The 17406-nt window shown below is 40.3% G+C and overlaps 2 protein-coding genes across 3 annotated transcripts in view; both read right to left on the reverse strand.

Moving 5' to 3' along the window:
* Positions 1–1205, reverse strand: part of LOC139571432 (deubiquitinase DESI2-like) — a 47558-nt gene extending 46353 nt beyond the window's left edge. The window contains exon 1 of one of the 2 annotated variants that reach the window (XM_071394297.1): positions 858–1205. In XM_071394297.1, coding sequence (XP_071250398.1) covers positions 858–920 — 63 coding nt within the window. In that variant the 5' untranslated portion in view covers positions 921–1205. Of the gene's footprint in view, positions 1–662 lie in introns of both variants that reach the window. The other variant, XM_071394296.1, reaches the window with a different exon arrangement.
* A 139-nt stretch (positions 1206–1344) lies between these two features.
* LOC139569761 (cation channel sperm-associated auxiliary subunit epsilon-like) lies at positions 1345–16770 on the reverse strand. The gene is made up of 22 exons (XM_071391134.1): positions 16585–16770; positions 16345–16393; positions 15966–16039; positions 15741–15804; positions 15542–15627; positions 15430–15454; positions 15249–15326; positions 15054–15154; positions 14477–14972; positions 13826–14294; positions 6771–7210; positions 6509–6567; positions 6328–6406; positions 6184–6236; positions 5893–5946; positions 5780–5813; positions 5456–5535; positions 5236–5335; positions 5056–5136; positions 4791–4948; positions 1868–1921; positions 1345–1747 (listed from the first exon to the last, which is right to left on the reverse strand). Exons 1-22 carry the CDS (start codon positions 16653–16655, stop codon positions 1612–1614), a joined length of 2841 nt encoding a protein of 946 aa, XP_071247235.1. The 5' UTR covers positions 16656–16770; the 3' UTR covers positions 1345–1611.
* Between the last annotated feature and the right edge of the window lie 636 nt (positions 16771–17406).

A 17406-nucleotide genomic window follows, 5' to 3' on the forward strand; every position in this document is an offset into this window, starting at 1 on the left:
ATTCATGTAAAAACGTGCGAGATGAAAATAGACAAACTAAAGGGTGTGCAATGTGTAGGCCCACAGTGTACATTCTGAACCTTGTTTGAAGTCAGTAGGTCATATGGCCAAAGAGCTATTGAAATTCAAAAATGTAAATAAATAATTTAAAAGTGCGAGATGTAAATCGACAAACTGTTGTCACTATGTTGACGGTCCCTAACTGCTGTTGGTGGACGTAAGGAAACCTACAGGCGAATATTCGTCGAATATCCAACCTGGAACTGTCTTTACCTCGGTTTCCCCATGACAGTCAGAACCTGGGATGGCTGTTTTTGTTTCCCGCCGACAGGCAGATCATGACTTGGCCAGATTACAAAACAGAAGCAGCCGGAGACAGTAAAACATCCTGACCCTGGCTGTTAGCCCAGTTAAACCGTTAATTTTGGGGTTAACATTTCCATACATCAGCAATAGTTCGAAGCTCTTCCAATGCTCCATCCATTCTCCGCTTCAGACACGAGTCTTGTTAGCTACAGTAGCTAGCTGGATAACTAGCTCGCTTTAAAACTAACGTTAGGTCGTCAATGAAATACCGGTCGTTCGGGAAACGTTAGCTGCGAGTTGCTGTGTTTTGGTTAGTGTTCTTACATTTAAGCAATTTAAATGGAACATTAACTTACCATATCATAAACGTTCAAAATTATCATCTCGTTTGCCATCAGGAATTTCTTCGGGTCCAGGTGCACTTTCGCCAGTTTTTCCCCCCGATCCACACACACTTAAACTAGTTATTTTTACTTTTTTGTTGCACTGGTTTTATCTAGTTAGCTAGCTTCCTAACTACTAGGTTAATAGTACAAACAGGCAAATTATACCTTCAGTTCAGCAAGTAGTTCACAAAAGTCCCGCATCCGAAAGCTTTGTGCAATTTTCTCCATAAGCAAACAGCTGTGCAAGGCAGTCGGCTGGCTGGAGACAGTTCGCGATGAAATAGAGTTGTTAGCGAACGTGAATCTTTTCTGCGTGTAATTGCCATTCAAACATCAAAATGAAATATCTAATAATAACTATTTTCGAAGTTGAATAGTATTTTCCCACAAAAATATCCAACTGAAAATGTACACAATTCTCAGATAACGGGTGGCCACTGTCGTGCTGTAGTGAAGCGCTTTGTAACAATACATCGACAGTCGTTTAATCAACCTAGAAATCGCTGATTTCACAGCTATCCATTAATCGACCTAACATTTATAAATACAACATCTTATGAAGCCTCTGAGAAACGTTATCAAATAGCTATTGCTTTAAATAATCCATCTAATCTAGCAAAAGAGTAATGACAACTGAAGGTTAGACATAACTACCCAGTTTTGGTTTATATTCTCCTTGGTTTATTATACAGTTTTTGAAAAAGCACCAAGAAATCAAGACAAAAAGTTCAAAGTTAAACATTACTTTTGGGATTGGTTCTTAAACATCTTATTTCAATTCCATTAACTGCAGAGACATGTTGGAGACCATAACAATCTATAAAATACATGACTCAAAAATGCATAACTGACGTTAAACATATAATTACAAACAGTAAGATTTAAATAAAACCACTTTTAGTGAAAGTATTTGAATGACCTATTCATATTTATGCCTTTTGGTTGCCAGCAGATTCCTGAAAATAGTCACATATCGACAGTAACTGTAGCCCAGTATACAGAGTGAGAAAAGGGTAAAAACAATGGCCACATATGTAGTTAGATGCTGATACTTCCTGAAATGAAAAAGAATGCAAAGATATTTGGTGGGCAATTGACCTATAACATTTAAGCCATGCTGAAAAGCAATATGTCAGGTTATTTATCATAGCCATTTTCTCTGCCCCATAACTTACGGAATTGTAATGCCATAGGTCTGGACTGCAAACACAGCATGAAGATCACAGAAGCTGAGAAGAGAAAATAGATGAAGCTGGTTGAAGGCAGTATTCCATTTAATTTTAATCTTTGGTATAGAAAAATACATTTTAACAGGACCTGCTGAAAAGCACCGACAGTATATCGACATGAGGTTAAAATGTGTTTGACAGCTGCCACTTTGTGGCCGCCACCTGTTACTACAAGAAATGCACACAAACAAGTCCACTCAACAATGTAACCTAAATAACATTTCTGAGGTGTATACCTCAAAGCAGGATCAATGACTTAGCCAGCTTACTTGCCAAAATATTCTGAAATAGTTTATTTGAAACATAAGCTTGAAATGTGATTGATCTAATTGACTCAACAACCAAAAACATATCTAAGATTCCAACACCATCATTGTTTGCCGACAACAAGACGGTGGTAAGCCTGATCACCAATGACGATGAGGCAGCCGATAGGGAGGATGTCAGAGACCTGGCAGTGTGGTGCCAGGACAACCTCTCCCTCAACGTGGGCAAGACAAAGGAGATGATTGTGGACTACAGAAAACTGAGGGCCAAACACACCCCCATTTACATCGACGGGGCTGTAGTGGAGCGGGTCGAGAGCTTCAAGTTCCTCAGTGTCCCCATCACTAAGGATCTATCATGGTCCAAACACACCAACAGTTGTTAAGATGGCACGACAATGCCTCTTCCCTCTCAGGAGGCTGAAAATATTTGGCATGGGCCTTGAGATCCTCAAAAAGTTCTACAGCTGCACCATTGAGAGCATCTTGACTGGCTGCATCAACGCTTGGTATGGAAACTGCTCAGCATCCGACCGCAAGGCACTACAGAGGATACTGCATATGCTCCAGTACCTCCCTAGGGCCGAACTCCCTGCCATGCAGGACCTCTATACCAGGCGGTGTAAGAGGAAGGTTCTAAAAATAGACTGTTCTCTCTGCTACAACACGGCAAGCGGTACAGGGACCAAAACGCACCTGAGCAGCTTCTACCCCCAATCTGTAAGACCGCTGAAAAGTTAATCAAATGGCTACCCAGACAATTTACACTGACCCCCTTTATTATTTATCTTAATTATTTTGCACTGGCTTGATGTAGTCACTCGACTCTACCCACACACTCACATACTACACTGACACTCCAACACACACACACACACACATGCTTATTGATGCCACACTCACATAAGACACTTCCACACACGCTGCTGCTACTCAGTTTATTCTACACTGAACTAAAATAAACGCAACATGTGAAGTGTTGTTTCACGAGCTGAAATAAAAGATCCCAGAAATGTTCCATACTCACAAAAAGCTTACTTCTCTCAAATGTCAGCACAATGTTGTTTACATCCGTTAGTGAGAATTTCTACTTTGCCAAGATAATCCATCCATTTGACAGGTGGGGCATATCAAGAAGCTGATTAAAGATGATCATTACACAGGTGCACCTTGTGCTGGGGACAATAAAAGGCTACTCTAAAATGTACAGTTTTGTCACACAACACAATGCCACAGATGTCAAGTTGAGGGAGCGTGCAATTGGCATGCTGACTGCAGCAATGTTCACCAGAGCTGTTGCCAGAATTGAATGTTCATTTCTCTACCATAAGCTGAAAATGTCCCAGTTCTTCCATGGCCTGCATACTAGCCAAACATGTCACCCATTGAGCATGTTTGGGATGCTCTGGATCGTTGTGTATGACACCATGTTCCATTTCCCGCCAATATCCAACAACTTCGCACAGTCATTGAAGCGGAGTGGGACAACATTCCAAAGGCCACAAATCAACAGCCTGATCAACTCTAGATGGAGATGTGTTCACACCAGATACTGACAGGTTTTCTGATCCACGTCCCTACTTTTTTTTAAGGTCTCTGTGACCAACAGATGCATATCTGTATTCCCAGTCATGTGAAATCCATAGTTTCGGGCATAATGAATTTATTTAAATTGACTGATTTCCTTGAACTGTAACTCAGTAAAATCTTTGAAATTGCTGGATGTTGCGTTTATATTTTTGTCAGTGTATATTGCGATTGCCTAGTCACTTTTACCCCTACACACATGTACATACTGTATTACCTCAATTACCTTGTACCCCTGCACATGGACTCAGTCCTGGTACTCCTTGTATATAGCCTTGTTATTGTGTTACTATTTCCTTCTTTATTAAGCAAATATTTGTCTTACTTTTTAACTCTGCATTGTTGGGAATGGGCTCTTAAGTAAGAATTATACTGTAAAGTCTACACCAGTTGTATTTGGAGCGTGTGACCAATAAAATTAGATTTGTGTGCGTTTGTTTCGGTTCAAAGGGGTTGGAGTAAGTTATTTGTTCTGCAACCACTGGGGGGTCCCAATAAAACCACAGGACAGTGGCAGGGTTGGGATGCATTCCACAAATGAAATTCTCTCTCCCTGTAAATTCAATTTAATTAAATTCAAATTCCAGGTCAGTCTTTGAATTCAGAGATCATTAAATTCCTCTCAATTCCAATGTCAGGTAAATTCCCACAATTCTATTCCCAATTCAACATTATCCCCCAACAACTGCACAAATTATAATTCAATTCCCTCAGGGTTTCAGGCTGATCATGCCACCGTTCAGCCTAGCTATACTGGAATTACTGAAAACTAAGTCCATTAATTCCATTGACTGGGAAATGTACAAATATCAAATTCCAATTCAATAGATTAAATATTTTTATAATACTAATTCAAACAGTCCAAACAGTCTAATTCCAATTCCATAACCTGAAGGTTGTTAAAATTTCGAATTCAATTCAACATAAATTCTCCACTTGATGAGTGAATTCAAGAATTTAATTGGAATTTCAAATTAAATTGGAATTGACCCCAACCCTGTACAGTGGTCATTCACCTGTAATTGGGGTCCAGTATCTTGACATTAAACACATAGGTAGCACTGTCCACCTGGGAAAATGTCAGAAAGTTTTTGGAGCTTCTGTTCATTATTTCATAAGGCTGGTCCAGGTTCCCCAACATGCCAGGGCTGACCTTAAAACAAGTTCTGTAGTTCTGGAACGGGGATAAGAAGAATATACGTTTATAGAACAATGTTTCTGGCAGGTAGAAATGTATACAGATCATGAGAACTACAGTATATAAAGAGTACAGCTCTGTACCTCCGGACCCCAGGCCTCCTCCAGGCTTTTCCCCCCAGTCAGCATGGAGATCCAGGTCTGAGATTCATGGAGACAGGCAACCTGAAGGAGCCCCAGTGAGCATACCGGTAAGGAAAATTCAAACCCACCCCTCACACACACTCAAAGTTAACTTATTAGATAGAGGAGTATAAACTGTACCTGGCGCATGGTTGCATTAAAAGAATAGTCCTTCCGACCAAATCTGTCCCATACTATGAAGTTGGCGTCGACGTTCCTAACATAGTGATCTCCATCATACCTGATTACATAAAATAAAAAATAAAAAATGTAATCACGCATAGAAATATGTGAACCAATAAGAAGTCCTCTGATAGTTTTAGTCATTCCTGTTAATGTATCATTTTCTTTTTTGACTTACAGGTCAATGCTTGGGAGAAATTGATTTTTATAGTGCGTTTTGAGTAGACATCCAAATTTCTCCCAGTCGTAATGCACAACCTATAACAATAATAAATGCATAATCAATGATGAAGGCAATTTAACTTTTATAAAAATGACATAACTTACTTTAAACATCACATTTAACTACAACACTAAAATGTCCACATTTTAATACTCAAACTATTTCCATTTCCAGCCTCAGGTGCAATACTAGCTACAGTAGTTACGGTACATATCTATACTAGCAAACAGGAACATTTAGTACTGTGTATTTCTGACAACCGCAAACTAAATTACTTACTATATCGTCTTGTTGTGGATCTCTGAGTACAGACCTAAGATGAAAGAGAATGTTTGAATGCAGAGAACTGATACTAATAGGAGACAATACAGTCCTTCAACATCCTTGATTACCTTAAAATGGTGTAGTTGGTGAGGCTGTGCATCTCGCAAGGCATTCCCCAAGGCCTGGAAATAACAAGAAGGCATCACTACAATGTAGTTCTTTGTAGCTCAGTGGGTAGAGCATGGCGCTACCAGGACAGTGGGTTTGATTCCCGGGATCACCCATACGTAAAATGCATGCATGACTGTAAGTCACTTTGGGTAAAAGCATGAACGTTTATCAGTTAAAGAATAGATCAGTCCACCGTCACACTAATTCTGTCTAGAGAATATAAATCTTACAGAATAGTTTCCACTTACCTAGCAACACGGATATGTCTATTTGGTGGGCAGCCAACATTAAAATGGGATATCTGTCAACAATATGAGAGAGTTGGTAAATAACAATGTGCTACAGTAAAATATAGATGCAGTAACTGTTGAATATGTTTGAAAAATGATTACCCGACTCATTGGCAAATTACAAGTGTTGCCAATCTGGTTGGGTACTAGTTCCAGGGTAACAATGCCACTTGTTTTTTTTCTGTGAGGTAAATTAACAGTTTATGTGAATATATTCCCAAAACTGATAAATTAAGCCTTTGAATGAACATCAATCACAAATTGACAAACAAAAAGGACTGACGTTAAATGTGTGTAATTCGTTGCATCACTGTAATCCACTTTCTGGCTGATTATAAATGTCTGAAAAATCAAATAAAAGCATCAAATAAGTCTTTAGAAATGTAGCCATGGTAACTCGTCATGTATTCATTTCACTGAGCATTAGCAAAGTTTAGCAGAACAACAAAACATGCTACAAATCTGTCGACAGGAAATCTGTAAAGAGCAGCACTGTATCGCTCCAGTTTCTGGGAATGACATAATCAATACAGTAACAGCCTCACCGTGTTCACTGTGTCCACACTGTTCACACCCTCAAAGTGAAACTTCTGCTCAATATAAAGCAGGTCCGCATTGTTGCTGAGGAACTTCACGTGCACACCTTTTCCCTCTGGGTAGACTATCTGAGCCCACAGAACCATCTGGTCTCCCTTATCCATGTTATAGGAAATGGTGTTCATACTGTGCTCAAAGGAGATGAAGGGACAGTCATGGTAGCTGCCCTTCATGGCGCTCTTAGTCTCCATCATCATGGGGTACTTCTGGACGTGCAGCCCCTCAGGTGTCAGGGTGAGCATGTTGATCTCCTCTTTCTGGTTGAGGTAGAGGACCATGCGACTGTCCGGCTCCATCCACTTGTGCAAGCGCACCACCTCGTGCATGCCCACTTTACAGTAGAACAGGATATTGTTCTCCATCTTCACCAGCATGTTCCAGGAGTGATCTGAGGCAGAAAGTAAAAGAAGATGCACACCAATAAAATGTACAACTACACTTTTAGAGAGAAAAAAGGTGCTATCTAGAACGTAAACGGGTTCTTCGGCTGTCCCCATAGGAGAACCCTTTGAAGAACCCTTGTGGTTCCAGGTAGAACTGTTTTTTGGGTTCCATGTAGAAGCCTTTCCAAACGAATGAAATCTTCTTTTACTTCTCTGCTATTCAAATCTAAAATAATATCAGAATTATCTGGTACCGATCAAACGTTACAGCTGTTTAAGTAACCGCATCAACAAAATGTACTCACATTTTTATAAACAACTGAACTTTTGACCACTTTCCCAATAGGTTTGACAAAAAGTGAGAGGGGGTGAAGTCTTCATCTACTTCTCTGCTATTTCAATCTGTCAGCGGAACAAAAATATCTGCAACGTATCTCACGATACAGTTGTTTTAGTAACTGGAGTTTTTCCTAGCCACCTAGCTTCTACACCTGCATTGCTTGCTGTTTGGGGTGTTAGGCTGGGTTTCACTTTGAGATATCAGCTGATGTAAGAAGGGCTTTATAAATACATTTGATTTGATTAACACGTTTTCCAACTTTTTCCCAAACTGCCACCGTTTTGACCACTTCCAACAAGTCAGACAAAAATGTAGAGGGTATGAAATCTTCCTCTACTTCTTTGGTATTGACATCTGGCGTATGAAAAAAAATAATCTTATACCAATAATAAATTGCAGGTGTTTGTAGTTTAGTGACGAAAAAGAAGCTCGATAACGTCAGTTAACAGCTCTGTTATGTCTCATCATTGAGTACGTTTACACGCACAGTAATAATTTGATATTAAACTGATTACGGCAGTAGGCAGATTATGCAATAGTCATGTAAACATTTTACTCTGCTTATCTTTATGGGCGTAAGGTCAATATCGAAGTAAGCATGCGCTGATTAAAACAACTGGTTTTCTGAGCAATCTTTCGAATTATTAGGACATGTAAACACCTTAAATCGGCATTCCAGCTGTGTATTTGATCTGCCAAAGTGCTAGCACAAGCCCAGCGAGCCTCCCTCTTTAGCGTGAGTGAGTAAGTTCAGAACAACTGAATGTACACTACCGTTCAAAAGCTTGGGGTCACTTAGAAATGTCCTTGTTTTTGAAAGAAAAGCACAATTTTTCTCCATTAAAATAACATCAAATTTAACATAAATAGTGTAGACATTGTTAATGTTGTAAATGACTATTGTTGCTTGAAACGCCTGATTTTTATGGAATGTCTACATAGGCGTACAGAAGCCCATTATCAGCAATCATCACTCCTGTGTTCCAATGACATGTTGTGTTAATGGCATTAGGTAGCCTGATTTCAGATGTGTCCATGTAAACACGATTATTAGGGAAATCGTTCTTCTTATAAATCTGACTATCCATGTAACCGTACTCATTGAGCAGCTCAAACAGAACTGTTGCTATGGATACTCACACAAAGGTAGATAAAAAGGTTACAGCTGTTTGTCAAGAGTTTAGTGACGAAAAGTAGGTTCTGTAGCTAACATCAGCTAAGAGCACTCTCGTATCGCATCATTGAGCAGCACAAATCGAGCCGTTGCAATGGATACCAATGCATTCAATTGCAAAAAAGGCCCATAGACTAGAATGTTAAAAATACAAAAATTTGAGACCCATCTCCTCTTTCACCGCTTAAGCTATTAACTCCAAATCAACGGTGAGATGTTTAGATGGACCCTACTTAGATTGCTTGTTGTCAAAAGATTTTTGATACTATATATCATTTTTTAACTATAACCATTAATGTGCATAAATTAAGATGGGTTTGAATGAGAACCATAGGAATAAAGAGGTAGCAATTCAAAATGGTCTTGCTCATTGGCCAATTAAGCTACAAGACCAACTTTAAAATATTCAGGCTATCAAATTCTTTAATACATTTATAAACTATAACTAAATAAATGTGGATACATTTGTATACAAGAAGTCAACAGTAATTTTTGAACCGTTCAAACTAGGGACACCAAGCCAACTTTCACAGGTTCAGATCTTCAAATTCTTTACAACTTTTATCAACTGTAACTATATACAGTGCATTTGGAAAGTATTCAAACCCCTTGACTTTTTCATTTTTTGTTACGCTACGGCCGTATTATAACATTTATTAAATTCATGTTGTTTTCCTCATCAATCTACCCCATAATGACAATGTGAGACCACACAGTGACCTCCATCAATCTTATATGGAAGAAGTTTGGAACCACAAAGACTCTTCCTACAGCTTGCCGCCCGGCCAAACTGAGCAATCGGGGGAGAAGGGCCTTGGTCAGGGAGGTGACTAAGAACCAGATTGTCATTCTGACAGCTTCAGAGTTCTTCTGTGGAGATGGGAGAACCTTCCAGAAGGACAACCATATCTGCAGCACTCCACCAATCAGGCCTTTATGGTAGAGTGGGCAGACGGAAACCACTCCCCAGAAAAAAGGCACATGACAGCCCGCTTGGAGTTTGCCAAAAGGCACCTAAAGGACTCTGATGAAACCAAGATTGAACTCTTTGGCCTGATTGCCATGCTTCACGTCTGGAAAAAACTTGGCACCATCCCTACAGTGAAACATGGTGGTGGCAGCATGTTTTTCAGCGACAGACTGGGAGTAGTCAGGATCGAGTGAAAGATGAACAGAGCAAAGTACAGAGAGATCCTTGATGAAAACCTGCTTCAGAGTGCTCAGGACTTCAGACTGGGGTGAAGGTTCACCTTCCAACAGGACAACAACCCTAAGCACACAGCCAAGACAGCGCAGGATTGGCTTTGGGACATGTCTCTGAATGTCCTTGAGTGGCCCAGCCAGAGCCTGGACTTGAACCCGATAGAACATCTCTGGAGAAAACTGAAAGTATCTGTGCAGTGACGCTCCCCATTGGGAATGGGAGAAACTCTCCAAATACAGGTGTGCCAAGCTTGTAGCGTCATAACCAAGTAGACTCAAGGCTGTAATCGCTGGCAAAGGTGCTTCAACAAAGAACGGAGTAAATGGTCTGAATACTTATGTAAATGTGATATTTCAGTTATTATTTTTATTTGCTGTTTTTGCTTTGTCATTATGGGCTATTGTGTGTAGATCGACGAGGGAAAAACGATTTAATCAATTTTTGAATAGGGCTGTAACGTAACAAACAAAAAAAGTCAAGGGGTCTGAATACTTTCCGAATCCACTGTACATTTGCATTAAATAACACCAACATTAGGTAGCCTAGTGGTTAGAGCTTTGGGCTCCCCGAGCTGACAAGGTAAAAAAATCTGTTGCCCCTGAGCAAGGCAGTTAACTCGCTGTTCCTCGGGCGCGGGGACGTTTATGTCGATTTAAGGCAGCCCCCCGCACCTCTCTGATTCAGAAGGGTTGTGTTAAATGCGGAAGACACATTTTAGTTGAAGGCATTTAATTGTACAACTGACTAGGTATCCCCCTTTCCCTAACTCTTGAACCATTCAAGCAAGAGACACCAAACCAACTTTCATATGTTCAGGCTATCCTAACTTTTCATCTACCGACTTTTTCAACTATAACCAGTCCCCACCTTTACTACTGCAAACACTACCACTAATATAAGGTTTTTCAACATTTAACATAGTTTAAAACTGCTTTGCTTTAATTAAATAGTAAAGTAAAACTTCTACCATTACCACAAAAATATTTTAAAAGAAGTAACGCAAGTTCCAGCAATTGTACTACATGTACAATTACCATCTAGTTATTATTATCATTCTGCACGCTACTCATCTTATGTCACGCCTACTCCCGCTCCCCCTCTCCAGCGCTCGACGTCGCCGGTTTATAACCACCGGTCCTGGCAACCATCATTACACACACCTGGACTTCATCATCACCTTGATTACATTAACATTCCGTACACTTCTCATGTTTTGTTTATCTGCATTCTTCATTATTAAACTCACCTTCTGTACCATCTTCCTGACTCCCGGCATATATGTGACATCTTACACAGTTTAAGCTAAAAACGCTGTTCAAACTTCAAAACTTGTAAAATGGTCTGGAATAGTGCTTTCATTTAATGTTTCGATTATTAATTTTTTTTTTTTACAATCTTCCTTCACTGTAATGGGACTTTTTTCAACATTCTAAACAACATTCAACATTCCCCATTGTGACATCATGACTTCCAACATTCGCTGTAAACAATGTGACTTTTGACACAAATCAGCTACTTTGACCACTTTCCCAACAAGCTAGACAAAAACTTAGAGGGTGTGACATCTTGGTCTACTTCTCTGCTATTCAAATTTGGAATCGGAACAGAATTATCTTCTACATGACAAACGATATAAAAACAATTGTAACCGCATCAACAACTTTTCCTCTCAACTTTTTGAAACAACTGCTGTTTTGACCACTTACCGAACTAGTTAACTAAACTACTTGGTTTACTTCTCTGCTAATCAAATCTGGAATCGGAACAGAAATATATTGTACAGAGCTAACGATACAACTGTTTTAGTAACCGCATCAACAACTTTGTCTAATTGTTTTCAAACCACTGCTGTTTAAATCACTTTCTCAACTAGTTGTACAAAAAGTTAGAGGGTACGACATCTTGGTCTACTTCTGTGCTATTCAAATCTGGAAATATGAGCAGAAATATCTACTACCAATCAAGAGGTACTGCTGTTTTAGTAACCACATCAACTATTTTAGATAACTTCCCAGTGTTGAATAGTAGTGGGGACTCGACTCCAAAAGAATCCCGGAGTCGGGGCGCAGAGGAGGTTTGGAACGCTGCCAGAAGGAACAGGCGGATCGCCACCGCAGTGAGGCTCCCATGTTCCATCCTGGTGATCGCGTCTGGCTCTCCACCAGGAACCTCCCACTCCGCCTGCCCTGGAGTCATTCACTACTGTTGAATGAACTACCATGGAACTTTTCAGAACTTTCAAATGATAACAATGGGGGAGCATATTCTAAGCATGACACAATGAGTAAACAGTGACTTTTGACTCAAATCAGCGACCTTCACTTTTCCTGACAACGCATCGTAGAAAAAATTAGAGGGTATGACACCTTGGTCTACTTCTCTGATGTTCAAATCTGAAATCGAAACAGCTATAACTACTACCAATAACTACCCCCCCCCCCCCCCACACATACCATCCATATTCCTTTATCACACCAATCAGTCCAACTTAACCTCCTTCCATCCCTCCTTTCACCACTTCTTCCACTACCACAAAAATACTAATACTAAAGCAAGCCCCACCAATTTTTCTTCATGGAAAATTACCATCTATACTGAATAAAAATATAAACGCAACATGTTAAGTGTTGGTCCCATGTTTTATGAGCTGAAATAAAGATCCAAGAAATGTTCCATATGCACAAAAAGCTTATTTCACGAATATTTTCCGTACAAAAATCCCTGTTAGTGAGCATTTCTCCTTTGCCATGATAATCCTTCCACCTGACAGGTGTGGCATATCAAGAAGCTGATTAAACAGCATGATCATTACACAGGTGCACCTTGTGCTGGGGACAATAAAAGGTCACTCTAAAATGTGTAGTTTTGTCACACAACACAATGCACACACACACGTTTTGAGTCAGGGTGCAATTGGAATCCTCTGCAGGAATGTCCACCAGAGCTGTTGCCAGAGAATGAAATGTTAATTTCTCTACCATAAGCCGCCTCCAGCCTCATGTTATGTCAAACTCTTTGCGTTCTGACGGAGGTCAATCATTGTTAAATGGGGCTGTCCGCAACGATGCGTTGGAGATGCCGCACTAGGCTGCAGTGCGTTCTGTGTGGCGCATGCGGTCAATATTTTTAACTCGAGCTTTGCTTTACCGTGCGGTGGTACAAACAGAAGTTCATAAACAGTCAAGCCAGTTAGCTAGCTATCTAATTACAAAGCTAACCCCTTTGCTAGACAGCTTAGCTAAGAAATTGTCAGCACCTAGCTTCCACTTTCCAGCTAATTATTTCACATTCAACTGACCAAGGAATCCAATAATATTGGCAATGTGTCTCCATTCAGCATTTTTAGCATGGAGGTCCCGGTAGCAATCGGCGCTTTGGTCGAACAGGGCAGGGAACCCAGAGACAGCCAAAATGACCTGCTCCATGCTGCAAACCTTTCTGCAGCCTTGCGAAGCACATGTGTCAAGTTCCAGTTCCTGCAAATATCCAGCAACTTTGCGCAGCCATTGAAGAGGAGTGGGACAACATTCCACAGGTCACAATCAACAGCCTGATCAACTCTATGCGAAGGAAATGTGTTGCGCTGCATGAGGCAAATGGTGGTCATACCAGATACTGACTGGTTTTCTGATCCACGCCCCTACCTTTTCTTAAGGCATCTGTGACTAACAGATGCATATTTGTACACCCAGGCATGTGAAATCCATAGATTAGGGCCTGATTAATTAATTTTAATTTACTGATTTCCTTATATGAACAAACTCAGTCAAATCTTTGAAATTGTTGCATGTTGCATTTATATTTTTGTTTAGTGTAGTTTAAATAAATAAAAATTATACAATTTAGTCCAATAGAATCACAGCAGGTCTTTGAATTGACCAAAAAGATTCAGAAGATCTTACCCAAGGCCACTTGGTGAATCTTACTGCCAAAGGCTGCAGCACTGAGATGTGATGCGTTGAAGGGTCTGATCTCGCCCCACTCGTTGTCATTGTGAAAGCTATAGAGGATGGTCTCTTTGTTCCACAGCAGCAGGGATGCATCGGCTGATTCCAGGAACCGCATTTCAAATGGACCTTTAGGGATGTCCTTCAGCTTAAACTTGGTCATGAATGTGCTGGTTATCCAACTAGGGACCAGTTCATTGTAACTGGTGAGGAAGTGGCGTGAGATAGCGCCTGGGATGGAGTACATCCCCAGAATGGCCAGGGAGGCCGGGTGGGAACCGAATGATGCTGTTAAATAGGTGACTCTTGGAGGAACCGTCAACACAATTTTTAGGAAATTCTCCCTACCCGGGTTTTTAAATTTCTTTGGACCCACAAGCAACAAATTGTCTTTCCACACAATTAAAGAGCTCAGTTCCACATCCTGAAAACGCAGAAGAAAATGCCTTGAGAAACAATGTATGACTTTGTCTTATTTGGACTAAACCTAAGTTATTTACAAGTGATTAAATGTGGAGATGGAAGGACTACACCTTTGATCTTCATATTTACTTCGATTTTCACATTTAATCACATTGAATCCCTTTGGGAGGAGCTGATGCTTACCTGAACAGGGTAGTTACTAGCGCAGCACATTCTTTGATAGAGGCCCATCACTCCACTCGTGGGAAGTTGAGGATGTTCTGTCAGCACACGATCCTGGTTGTCCCTCCAGTAGAGGGCGCCATCTATTCTAAATATGATGCCGTCCTCAAGAAGAGCAGCTTGGTCCACAGTGAAATATCCCTCAGGAGGGACAGGCAACGTTCCTGGGTCCACCTTCAGCTCCTCAGAGGTGAGGAAAGCATTCTTGGTTATGAGGGCGCCTGTGTCGGAGAGGAGCAGGCCGCGGTAGAGCTCACAGGTGCCCCACACCAGGGATAAAGGGCTTCCTTGGGCCAGACGCAAAGACACCTCCCTCTCCCCATTGGGCTCTGCGGGTTCTGGCCAGTAGAATGTGTGCTGACCGTCTATGACAAAGCGATGCTGGAAACTGATTGGCTGACCATAAATGTGAAAATCGTTGAATCTTTCATCACCAGGGATGACTGCTTCCCAGTACCTATGGTAGTGGGTATATATTGTGTATTATTTGTACGTCAGAATTAGTTTTTTATGATATGGCTTAGGGTGGTATGCTTACCCATCTTTCTGGAAATGCCCCAAGTGTGTCTGCTTAGATTTTAACTTGATCACTGGGTACTGTCCGTTATTGTAGAAGTGCTTCGTGATATATCTGGATTGCTGAGGGACAAGAATGCAACTGAAAATCGTAGCTACAATTTAGATACTTTTTATAAATTTCTGACAGAGATGACGATGCCAGAACTGGTCTCACCGTTGAGGGTACAAGTGCAGTGTTGTTAATTTCAGCAGGGTCTGCTTGCTCTGGATCAATGATCCACATTCTCACTTTCTGAAAGAAAAACAGACACAATTTACATTGCTGAAAAAGTTAATGATCTTCCTGTTAAGCTGCCATTTATTACTAAAGATTGGTGTTGTAAAATACATTTTACCTTGGAGCTTGTTTCTGCTGAACCTCTAAAGGAGAACAATTTAAAACAGCCATTAAACACACAAAAAAGCTAGAATCCATATTCTACAAAAATACAGATAATAGTATTTTACCTGTCAATAGGCACTACAGCATACCAGATAAAACTGAAAAATGAATTGCTGATGAAAAGATATCGTGCATCTTCTTCCTCTGGTGACTGTTCAAATCATGCAATACAAAGTATTACAAATAAATAACAATTTAAACATTAAGGCTTTTTGATGGTATCATTTTTTGTTAACATTCAGTTCAAATGAAGAAGGTACTTACAGACACCAATGGCTTTACCATTTGGAAACCAGGAGAAGTGCATTTCATGATGGCATTTGGGGAGCTAAGTGGAGTTCACAATAAAAACAATAGTGCCAGATAGAAGTCAAGGCAATGAAGGTATCCTTTTAAACTAATGAAGAACTGTAAAATATTGTTCAATAATTACATACACTACATCTGCAGATGCCAAATAGTGACTGTTCCATCATATTTTTCCTTTACCTTTTGTTGTCGACATTACAACACTCTGGATACTCCCATTCAACAAAGTCAGATCCATCATACTTGAGGAAAACCTAAATATAAAACTAGTTTTAAACACACTGAAGTCTGAGTAGCTATTACAACCTTATACTTGGGGTTATAATATGAAAAGAGTGTGTAACTAATTTGTTATATTTAACAATAATCAATGGGAAATTGAACAGTATATCACAACAGTAGGAAATATATATTCCTTCCAAGCATATGCATATTCTTCCCATGCACCTGAATTGTTTTAATTGCTAGAGGGACCAATCTAGTATCCTGTTGGCTATAGCTAGCCAGCATTAGCGTTAGCTAGTGTCTTTGCTAATAGTTAGAAGTTAAGAGTACTTACTGCATTTTGTAGTGTAAATAAGTTTTCATCCTCCAAAATATTATTGTATCTGTAAAATAAATTAATAAATTATATTTACATGAACACATAGTTAACTACTTGATACTCCCTTTTTGTAAGCTTAGTTAGCTTGCTAAAAAGATACGAAGAGGCTACATAAACTTGCTAATAACGTTCGCCCATGTCATCTAGCTGGATAATTTATTTTGGGCAGGATGGGTAGTTAGATAGTTTAATTACCTCCATACTCCAACGATTAATTCGATTTTCTGAAGTACAAGGAGAGACAGAAAAAAAGGTAACCCCCTCATCCTGTCTAGCTTGATATTTAGCCACTTGCTAGCTCACAGAGGCGGATAAAAGAATTTGGCTCGCTCTTTTTTTGGGCGTGGCTGCGTTCCAGACAGCCAACTAATTATGGGTGCGTTCGTAAATACACTCTGGCTAACTACTCCGATTTCAGAGCGCCCTCATCTGAGTGTGCCAGAGCGCAGAATAAAACAGATGTATTTACAAATACACAACACCCGTCGAATGTGACCGGTGTAAGTTAACGTCGGGGGGGAAAACGTTATGAAATTATTGCCAGCATCAGTTACAGTCTCCAACGCTTTAGATAACACGAAAACAGCATAACCAGCTCTGCTAAGGCGAGTAAAATGGTCAGAGTGAGGTGTTATCTCATTTGTGTCTGGAAGTAGCTAGCCAATTTAACCAGTTAGCTTGGGAGCTTGACTGCTGTTGTGAGGTCAGAACGCTCGGATCAACCCTACTCATCGGCCGGAGCTTCCCGTGTGCGCTCTGAACGCTCCTAGAGCGACGCGCTCTAGATTTACAAACTGACAATCTGACAACGCTCAGAATTTGCGAACGCCGAGAGAGCACTCTGCGCGCACTCTGGGCGCACTCTGGCACTCCAAAGGGAATTTACAAACACACCATATTATGCAGTCACGTGATGGAGTTTGTGGAACGTTAGAAATCATTCTGTATTTGTGCAGATCAGAGATCAATCACATATGTATCGGATATCTACCAAATAGAAATAATATAGTGATGGGC

This window comes from Salvelinus alpinus, chromosome 3 (assembly GCF_045679555.1).
Source record: "Salvelinus alpinus chromosome 3, SLU_Salpinus.1, whole genome shotgun sequence".
Lineage (NCBI taxonomy): Eukaryota > Metazoa > Chordata > Actinopteri > Salmoniformes > Salmonidae > Salvelinus > Salvelinus alpinus.

Coding starts and splice junctions, on each gene's coding strand:
- LOC139569761 (XM_071391134.1), bottom strand. CDS start 16,655: ATGAGGGGGTTACCTTTTTTTCTGTCTCTCCTTGTACTTCAGAAAATC. Junction 14,295..14,476: donor CTAGTAACTACCCTGTTCAG/GTAAGCATCAGC, acceptor CTGCGTTTTCAG/GATGTGGAACTGAGCTCTTT. Junction 6,237..6,327: donor GTAATTTGCCAATGAGTCGG/GTAATCATTTTT, acceptor TATTGTTGACAG/ATATCCCATTTTAATGTTGG.